At 34.4% G+C, this 11,359-nt stretch overlaps 1 protein-coding gene across 1 annotated transcript; it reads right to left on the bottom strand.

The window, feature by feature from the left end:
• Window positions 1-5,924: 5,924 nt before the first annotated feature.
• Window positions 5,925-6,568, bottom strand: LOC112452011 (the record flags this gene model as incomplete). Its single annotated transcript, XM_025011997.1, has 2 exons — window positions 6,491-6,568; window positions 5,925-6,258 (listed from the first exon to the last, which is right to left on the bottom strand). Coding segments are annotated over exons 1-2 (412 nt in total), but the record flags the coding sequence as incomplete, so codon positions are not given.
• Between the last annotated feature and the right edge of the window lie 4,791 nt (window positions 6,569-11,359).

Raw genomic sequence — 11,359 nt, 5'->3', positions numbered from 1 at the left:
AACGCTTCGTGCAAACCATTAAAAAATCTCTTTTAAACCTCAATACACGTAAGATAGGATTAGAAGTAGCGTTACAACGTATACTTATGCAATACCGTATTACACCGCACTGTACAACAGGAATTTCACCCGCCGAACTAATGTTTGACCGAAAAATAAGATGTGCGTTAGATATAATTGTTGAGAAGGAGCCCAAAGGGGAGTCCTCATGTGCATGGGCGATGAAAACAGGCGTTTGTGAACGCTTTGATAGTCTTCCTTCTCCTCTATATATACTATATGGCAGTCCGTCAGTCCGCCTTTACACCAGCCTCATGTAACACATCTTTTCACACGTCTTGTATTCTACATTAAATATCCGATCTTAAGTAAAACTGTATTACTCACTTATCAACCTAACGACAATAATGAAGCCTACAAATAGTAACGGAGCAATACATACGTCTGACAACAAACAGTACAGGGAGTTTTAAGAGAGAGAAAGAGTTAGCTGCCGAAATTACCAGTTAGGAGATAAATGGTTTTTCGAAAAAATTAAGAAACGCGTAGGGAAATTACACTATTTGATACTTTTGGATGATGGCCGAATTTGGAAACGTCATACAAATCAGATACGACAGATTGGAGAACAGACCCCACCACGCATTAGTAATAGCGATGAAAGTAGATACGTAAGTTATAACGCGGATGAGCAAATTAGGATAGAGCCTCAAAGACTACAAGTGGTAGCTAACCAAGGACCGTTTAACACACCGGAATTACGCTGGTCACAAAGAACTAGGACGCCGACCAACAGATACGGAGATTACGTAACACACTAAAGTTCTTTTGGTTGCGTCCATATTTTCTTTCGTTAAGGAAAGGGGGTGTTATGGATAGATCGGTATGTACGGTGGATACCATCGAAGTGTGATTGTTGATCAGTTCGATACGCGCGTATTCAGAGGCGCGCGTTCGACAGACGTGAACCACGCGTGATCAATGCGTGTCTTACTACGGTGGTAATACCACCGTTCTTTCCCGCTCAGCAGAGCGGGTCTGACTTTCGACGGAGCGGACGCGACCGATTCCACAGCGATAAAGTTTTGTAAGAACGTCTGAAATAAAGTGAGCTATACTTAATGTAAACCGGAAGAACCGAGAGTGTATCTTTCCCCATCTACATATACGTAACAGATATTAAAGGCGGGATTAAATGTATTTATATGTTTTAAAAGTTATATACGGTGCTTCGAATATCTATTTTAAAATCTTGATATTTAAAGACTACGTAGCTTGCCCAAAAATATTAATGTCTTTTCCATGAAAAGATAAAACATTTTTTGTCATAGAAATATTTTTATAGCTTACGTGCGAGAGATGAATTGGTAAACGAGATATCGAAGTAGTCGTTCGACGATAAGCAGGGAATCGATAAATTCATGGTCGCTTAGCTGCTACCTTACATAACTAGTACAGGACATTGCCTTGGGCAGTCCTTAATGTCTTGACGTCTAAAGTGGAATCTATACGATAATTTTTGACCTAAATTACCATATTAAGTTTTAAAAATGCCTTAAAAATGGTAAATTTTCGAGTATTAAAACCGACTAAATCGAGTATAAAAATCGACTAAAATTTGTCATTATTAAGAATGTAATTATTAAGAAAATAGTAGAAATGTATGCAATTTTCCTAGACACTCTTCCAGTTATTGTCTAGTATTACTGCATTTTCATTAGTGTAACAATACTGCGTAGGAAATGGACAAGAACTTGATAAAGTTTTATTCAGTATCTGAAGCAGTTTTCCTGGTAAAAATATATGCAGTTTGCGTGGACACCTGCCCAGTTATTGTCTAGTATTAATAGATAATTATTAGTTAAAATACTGCTCAAGAATTGGATAAGAACTGAACAAAGTTTCATTGAGTTTCCATTGTTTCCAAGACATATTGTAATATTGATTCAGTTTTATAACGTGCGCGTATTATACAGTCTGTATAAAATTAATTTAAAAGATTGCATAAAGTGTTAAAAGATCTTAAAACTGCGTGAAGAATGAATGAACGCGTAGAAAAACATAGAGCAAGGAAAAGGAAATTGGACAAAATAAGGAATATGACAGGACAAAATTTTGTTGCAAAAATGTATGTTGCAACTAATAAGGCTATGATTGTAAGTGGGCAAAAGACAACAGAAATGTATATTAATAATACAGATTTGAATTGCGATGAGAACACATGAGACTTTGATGATAATATAATGTTAATGATAAAAAGTATAAAAAGTATAAAAAGTATAAAAAGTAAAACTAAAACTAATCCTTAAAAATGAAATTTTTGAAGAAAAATGTAAAGGTGTTCATAATATGTGCAATCCGAATATAAAAATAAGGTCAATGAGAGTGTGATCTATCGATCGTTTGACCCCCACCCGCTCGTTGCAACTTTTATAACACTTCAAAGGTTTTATATTATACGCGTTTTCCACATAACGTAACGCATTTACAGTTACGTCGTTACGTGTGATTTATACTTGTGCATTATACGCGACCCGCACGATTAATATCTACACGCTTCTTCGCGTACTCTTGCGGTACTTCTATTAAGAGTAATTAATTCTAAAATTACATTGGGATTTAATATACTCCAACTCTCACAACTTTTGTGTTTTTTTTTGTTACAACCGATTAATTCAATGTAATTCTCTAATAGATCTTTATTCATTATCTATCATCATATTCAGTTTTCATTTATTATTTATCCTGAAATAGAATTGATATAGATCATATGTTATGAAATCTCTTCGTAAATTCAAACAATATTCGGCATTAATGCTCCCGATTGTACATATATAGTGTTACATACGAAAATTTTATCCTAAAATTTCAGACGACGCACGTTAGAATTCTTGAACGTTTTAGACGACGCACACTAGCTCAGAGTTTTGAGCAAACGCTCAGCTCCAAGTATAAATGTTTAGTTTATCTTTCGGTTATCGGGCGGCTGTTGTCAGGCTGAGGTCCAGATGGGGCCCAAAACTACGCTTCTAGAAACTTCTATAAAACCTCCCCCTTTAAGACATGTAGGAAATGGTGAGAATCTCGCGCGGGGGGTTCTGGCCATTTCGGGTATAAATAGGGCGGAAAACGCCGCGGAGCGACACATCGTTTTTAATTTTGACTCTAACGACACTTTAATTTCGACATCGGTTTTGACTTTGTTTCTAACTCTTATTCAACTTTAGACAGTCACTTCTAATTTCCAACATTCGACTACGTACGTTTAACCCTTATGTCAATACCCGGGTACCCGGATACCCACCTGTGCATATCCTCTTCTAAAAAGGAGATGTGAAGTTTATTGTTGCCGCTTTTCCGCGATGCCGATTGGTTCTCTTGCTGCGCTTACTTCATTTGCAGCTGTCATTGTATATTTTGACAGTTGTGTATAATAGGGTTAATAGTGAAATGTTAAAGATAAATAGCGCGCGCGTAGCGCGCGTCTGTAGTGTCTAGTATAGGTTAAATTTTTAATGTTTCCATGATAATTTCTTTATAACCGCCCGGATCGTCGCTATTTGAACTTTTTACTATCGAAATATGCAATGAACTTTTTGTTTCAATACCCGGAAGTAAAAAAATTATTGTCTTGAAGTTTACCTACTTGATTCTAATACCCAGGGTACCCGGGTACCTACTTTTAAAAATATGAGTTTTATTATAGTTATTGATTAAATTAATTTATAAATAATTGTTTTGTATTAATTTACCATTCCTATAACCATATTATTTATTTATAAATTAATTTAGATACGCGCAATGAGAAGAAACTGAGATCGTACGCGCGGATATTTAGCACCACGTCGACCACGTAGCCGCGCGGTAAATAATTGCGGGACCGCCGCATAAGCGTCACTCGAATCACCGCAGCAATCGGATCGAGCAAATCAAACCTGAGGCTTCTCTCGAGGTCGGAAGCAACGACGCTAGAACTCTCGGGCGTCTCGATGACACCTCAGTTGGGAGTGATTAGGCAGGATGGAAAAGTCGGGGCATCAGAACGTCCCGTCCGGCTTCGTCGATCCCCGCCACGGCTCCGTCGAAACTCCGTCCTCCACTCGATGATTCCAAAAGCGTCTCCTCGCTCCGGGTTGCGAACAGCACAATCAACGTCACGCGCAATCAATCAGTATTGCCTCATTCCCTTTTTTTTCGATGTCGATTCCAAAGAGACTCGCGAGAACAAAATTGATCAGGCAACTCAAGAAGAAGATGAAGAATAACAACGGTTGCTAGGGCCGGTGCTTCTCCGTTGCCGCGCTCGCTGACCGTCGCACTCTCCCCGATTGCGCTCGCGACGTCTGAGTAGGCGTTACGGCGCTTATTTCAAATCGTCGCTGGCGATGATTTCGAAACAGAATGTTTTCCGATAGCTGCGCTCCTCCGTGCAAGATAGGCTCTTGTGCGGAGAAAACTGGGCTCCGTTTTTCGGAAAGAGACGTTAAGCCGTTGGTCCAAAAGACTAAAGTGAGAGGAGAAGGATAGTATTGGTAGTAGATTGCGAACCCTGCGGGGATATGCAATAAATTACGAATTTTACATATAATAATGAATTATACATTTTATATATTATATGATATGTTAATAAGACATATTTGATTGATTGATTCATTAATAATTCCCTTAACTGAATTTGGCTTTTACGCTGACGAAGAGTGTGGCGGATTGGCTCTGGGCGCTAACAAAGAGTATGGCGACCAATCAAATTCATTTTTGAAAATGCGGCTGAATGACGAAGAAGGGAAGTAGACGAGTTCAAATTAAAAAGATTATTCCACGAATATAGAAAACGGGCTAACTATAAACCAAGCGCGGTAAATGATGCGCGAAAGTTTTAAATCACGCTGGCTAAAAGTACGCGTAATATTACAACTAATAATAGGTTATTAGTTATTATAAATATTACCACATGCCTCGCAGTGATCGAATCGGTACGACACCTTCACGGAATGAAGGAGGTTCCAGGTTCGAACCCATGGCTGAGGTAATATTTTTCGCAATAATTCCTTTACAGTTATTTAGATGCATATAGCATCAAAAATTAAATCGAATCGATTTAATTAGGGAAAGGGGGGAATTTTACTACTCCAACCAGTTTCTATAGATTGTACTTATATCATTATAAATAACTATATTTATTGTTACATGAAGTTACCACTTGGGTTTTATTTTTTAAAAGTAGTTGCACAACAATTATTTTTCAAAGCAATATATATAGTCTCTTTGCAATTGGCGCAATTTAAAGATTTCACATCTTTTTTTGAAATACAATGTCACTTGAGTTGAGTTAGGTGACATAATTTTGTAATATAATAATTTTGTCAAGGGAGAAATTAAAGCTAGGGTAAAGTGCCTATTTCGGATCAGATCCTAATTCGGATAAAAAAATTTGAAATGCCTCTCATCTAGCCGTCTGTATCCCAGGCAGCATGTTAATATTCTCCGAGTGTTCGCTGAATGTTATAACCATTACGAAATAACTGTTATCTGTTAGGAGTTCGCACCTAACTAATGTTCGAAGAATGTTCAGAGAATGTTCGTGGAACATTACGATATAATGTTTGACAAGCTTTCGTCAAACATTCGGATAACACAAAGCACGGGAGGATATTCCCTGTATACAGGGGGCAATTTTTGGGAAAATAGCTTTTGCAAATTATCCATTTCCAATGGCGTATTCAGGATAAATGCTTAAAAGATAGGGATCCCTGAACCACAGGTTAGTAGTTGACTTCCCGAATTCTTGGGAACAGGAGGACGAAGGGGATAATATTACCCATTTTTTAATCCTAAATTCGCCACTGAATGCGCGTAACAGATAGGCCAGCAGGCCAAAAATATAATTTAGCTTTCCTTCATTTTTTTCGCACCATCATGCTCACCTTCTTGAATGCACCTCTCATATCCATTGTAACCTGTGTGACACTTGATACACTTTAAGTATGCACGAGCTGGTGCGTCACAAATAAACCAATGAACAAAAACTCTGAACACTTGATTATTGCATTTAATACCATCATTCTGAAGTACCTTAAGTTCATCAATAAAATCCATCAAATACGAATCCAATGGTTTTGGCTTACCAGATCCACAGAAAAGGCCAATCACAATTGGTCTTTGGTCATATAATCCCGTACATCTACCTAGTATGGGCCAAACATCAACAAAACTGCTTTTGGAGACTGGCAGGCCATCAATACTTATATCTACACCTAACTGTAAAAAATTCGGTTTAATTCCACTCTCCATACGTTTTACGAGTCCGTGCTTTTAATACCAACATGGACGTAACTACCATTATTTAAAGGCTTAATATTCATATAGACTGGTGTTTGCATTATATATTGTGGGTCTAAAGACAAGTCAAGATGATCAGACTTAAGTTCAGTTAGCAACATTTTTAGCTGAGTCAAATTAACACGTGAAAAACAATATTTTGAAGGCGTACAACTAATGGCTCAATATCTGGTTCTTGATTTGATTCTGACAAATTGCTATCAATACAATTATTGAAAATTTCAGCCATTCTTGTCGGAGTTAATTTGTTACATTTGTTGAGAGCATTTGCAAAACAGAATCTTTAGCATCACAATCAGTTGGGGTAAAATGCATAGCATAGTTATTATTAAGTGAAGAGATTATGGATTCATTACTAAAAAAAGCACTAACATGAGAAAAACTTGCGTTTGGGGAGCAGAGAATAACAGTAGGATCATGCGATGTCCTCTCTTCTAAAAAAAAGTCATCCAATATGTTTTGTGTTGAATTCACTAATATCTGTGCTATTTTCTGAATTTGACATTGAGTAACAAGTTTTTTTCCCGACATTTTTTTCTGACTAATGTTCGTAAAATATCTGACGTCTATATTTTAAGAAATTAACTATAAATAGTCTTTTGAATTTCCACCTTTCTAATCTTAAATACACGAAAACACTTTAAAAAATCAATTTTCAATAATTATCGTAACAAAAGCAATCATGATTGTCATAGAGACAAATAACTGATTACCTAATCTCTATGCATGACTAGCCTACAACTTAACGTTAGGGTGATAGCAGAGAACGTTAAGTGTCTACATTTCATTTCGTTCTATGCCATTAGCCTTATAATTCCTGCATAAGAAGAAACATTATAAACTTACCTGGCGTAATGATTTTTACTGTGCAATAATATTTAATTAAAACCCGTAGAAAAGATCTGTGTCCAGTGTGTCCAAGCAGTCCAAGTTAGGTGAGAGAGAGAAAGGTAGATTGATAACCTTTGCTTGCAATGCACAAGCGCAGAGATGACGTCACGCTCACCGCGCTGTTACGATGCGATTTGCGTCTGCGTATTGCGGACGAAGGTTAATACCCCTTCCTTCTCTCTCTTCATAGCCTCCTTCTCAGTCATTCCCTTTTTGCCTCTTATTCTGTTCATCCCCCTTGCTCCACTCCCAATTTCCAGTATCCTTTATTTGATGATCCGATCCGTTTTTAGAAAAATTCGGACTTCGAGTATATTTTGCTACAAGTGTTAGAGCACAATGTTCCAAAAACATTCGCATCTGAACACAAAAATAACGCGACTAAAAGGCAAATTAGTAATATATCTGCAACGTTCGTTCAACGTTTAGATCATAACTCTTTGAAAAAATTTATTTTCAGAATGTTAGCTGACTGTTCGAAATCAAACAGTAAACATATATAACACAAAACTAACATTCAGTGAACATTAGCATGCTGCCTGGGATTTTTCATATGTGGATTTTTTTTTCACTATCGTCTATAGTTATCCTTATAGCATTATAATACCATTCAAAAATACCGCTGGTTGCTATTGGTAACTTTCGGCTGTCTGATCAACAACGGCCTGCGAAACAGACGTTTGCGGCGCGACTAAAAAAGAAAGGAATTAGACATAGGTACGTATTTATGCTTGTTTTGACGTAACTACATCCCAACTACATCCCAGTAAGCAAAAAATCATTATTACATGTTATTGCAACGATATTCTACAACTTGTAATGTTGTTAAATATGTAGTTCTTAATGTTGTATAGAACATCATTATGAACATACTTTGACCACGATTCCGAAATTTCAGTAATGTTGAAATGGGGGTGCCATAACGTTGCAAATAACATTGCGTTAAGGTTTTTCTATCATTCCTGTAATGTTTTTGAGATAAAAATTTAAACGTACTATCAACTTTATTACAATATTATATTAAGATTACCGTAATATTAATTCCAACATTTATTTAAAGTTCTTATTGATGTTTTATTTCTATTACAGGCAACATGTTTTCAATAAATATGCAATAGTAATAAAATATCTCAATATTTATTGTCTAATTAATATTTAGATTGCTTTTATAGACCAGGCTTGGACAACATTGAGCTCCAGAACCACGACACTTCTTTTCTATCCACGGAAAGTAGGGGAGTGTCGTGGCTCCGGAGCTCCAAGTTGCCCAGGCCTGTTATATGTATACTAATCTGCATTGGGGAATAATTCACTAATTATCATAAAAAAAGTTTTATTTATATAAAAATAATTTATACCATATATTACAGTTTTCAGTTTATCACAATAATATATTTGGTGAAGATCACTGATTCTAACGGAAGGTTTTGGGATAAAACTCATCTTTCAAATAAAAAAATCAGATTTCTGTCTTAAATCCAGGAAAAAATGCATTTTAATAAGACAAGATCAGATGTGGTCTCACATCTTCGTCGTTGATCCTTGAATAAAAACTAAACGTGATACTAAGAAAAAATGTCAAACCAAATAATTTTATCAAAATCTTCCTTTTTTATTTGAAATGTGTCCCCTCGAATGAGGGTGTTAGTGCCTTCGACCTTATTCTTTTAGATCATATAGCACAAATCACTATTTCTAATGTATAAAAACTTTCTTTTTACTATCGTCTAGAACTATGTATTTTTTTTTTTTCATTCTACAAACTTTCTAAAACGGATTATTAAATCACATACAGGTCTTTTAATCCTTAAACTTTTGGATTCTTAAACCACGAATCCTTAAACCATTTACTTCCTCTTAATCAATCCCTTACAGGGAAACAAGTTAAACGAGGACTGTATATGCGGGATGCAGACTGAGTCGAGATCAAACCTAAGACCCTTTTGTTACTATAATAATCACTCGCGCGGAGCCACACAAGTAAGATAATATATTTATCAATTCCTAAAAAATAAAAGTAGAATTAAATTAGTGAAAAAGTTACTTATAAATTATAACGCGGCAAACTATAATAATTTTATTTTATAGAGTATATACCGAAATACATTACATTACCTTTTTAATGTTTTTTTCTTTCCTTACAGACGTTTGCGAATCTGAACCACTCCATTACAAAGTGTTGAAAATCTTTTTCTGTATTCCGAGGGAATATTGCTCTAAAAGCTTCTGGAATAAGAAAAATTCAATACGTGTACCGTTTATTCATTGTTAGATGAAAGAAATAAATAATGTTAATTTAACAGCAATTAAAACTTATGATAATTATTGAAGTAACACAAAAGTTTCCGGAATAGTTTACATATATACTAAATCGATCAAAAGTATTAGTTTATGGATAAATATTTTTCTTTTATTTCGTAAGAATTTTTAACGTGTATGTGTGTCCTGCTTTTTAACGATGATTGCCACAAAAAAATTTTAGAGACAATTTTAATAAATTTTGAGACATAAAACATAGCATTTAATATTGCAAGTAATATATACATCTCTTAAAAAATTACTTACTTTTAATGCTCAGAATTGTGTGCGTATCTCCAATTTTATAATTATTTTTTTGACCAGTCCATGAATACATGGAGGCTAAGTCATCAGAAAATATAGCACTCAAACTTCTTCTAATAAAATCTTTTTCATGTTTCCCTCCAATTAACATAACCTTGTTCACCTGAAAAATTTATACTTGTAATTCTATATAATGCAGTTTATTATTATAAATTGCAAGGAAAATAATTCAGAAGACTTTTAAAATATAATAACACATATTATAGGATATTATAGAACATATTAAAAGACATATATTATAGATATAAGTTTGTAAGATTAAGAGTCAGAGTAACCATTTTTTTATTTTGGACGCATTGGGTGCTCCTCCTCAAGATTCTATTTGATCGTTTTATACATAAAACATACAGTTGAATACATTATAGAGATTAATACAAATACATTTTGATTTTTGAAGGACATACCATATTTGAAAACTTTACCGACAAAATTCTACCTTCTTTTAGAAAGTTTACATATATCGTATTGGTTGCATAGAATTACAAATGCTTTTACATAATAAAAATAGGTGTAAATCAATTAGAGCATTTGCTCAATATATCACAAAAATGATTAAAAAATTTCAAAGTAAAGATCTCGAGCTGTCAGTGTAAATATTTATCTGTTACAAAAATTGTACAACTTTTAAATATTATCAGTATGTTTGCTCCGTTAAAGAAAATTGTAAAAAAATATTACTGTACCATTTCCATTAAATTTAAAAGCTTAAAAATATATGAAAAATTTGCAAAAAGATTTTTATATATAAATACTTAAGTTTTCTGCTAAATATGATAAAACAAAGCAACACACATTTATATATAGAAAATCTATATGCATAAAAGACTTGAACAATGTAGTAGTGAATGCGTTAGTACTTATTTGATGTGACGTTTGGATGATTTTGTCTGTATGTTACTGATATTTTTAGAGTTTTTCATCTATTTTTTCATCTAATAAATTGTTATAAACAAAAAATATATGCATATGTTACGCTACAATCAAAATAACTATAAACATAGTAGATACAGATAATGCGCAATTACTATCTTTGCTATAGGCACTACATTGAAAATAATACCAAAAAATCGGTAAAAATTACAAGTTCTAGTGATCTATTTGTCGACTCTAAATTGCAAATATTATATTTACTACTCTTGGAGAGAAAGGGAGAAAGAGGGAGAGAGAGAGGGAGGGAGAGGAGATATCTCTTACAGTCTTTTCTCTTAATGTCTTAATTCATCTTAAATTTTCAGTCTATTTTTATTGTGTAATATACTACGATTATGTAATTACTAACCGAAAATGTTATTTGTAAATGTTTATAGAATTAATTATAATTGTGATAAGCAGCTTTACTTACAACTTGCATGAAAGCTTCTTGATCAGTTTTTAGCATATCTTCAAATTGTCAATGGAAGATAAGGGGAGATATTGTCCAATCTTTGTATCTTGTACAATACTTTCCTCAGAATATTGCTCAGCCTCGCGGCCCGAGTACATCAAGAATATGTTCGATCCTTAATAC

This window comes from Temnothorax curvispinosus, unplaced genomic scaffold (genome assembly GCF_003070985.1).
Source record: "Temnothorax curvispinosus isolate PA1 unplaced genomic scaffold, ASM307098v1 QBEX01002872.1, whole genome shotgun sequence".
NCBI classification, from domain to species: domain Eukaryota; kingdom Metazoa; phylum Arthropoda; class Insecta; order Hymenoptera; family Formicidae; genus Temnothorax; species Temnothorax curvispinosus.
This window is presented reverse-complemented; position numbering and strand designations above follow the sequence as displayed.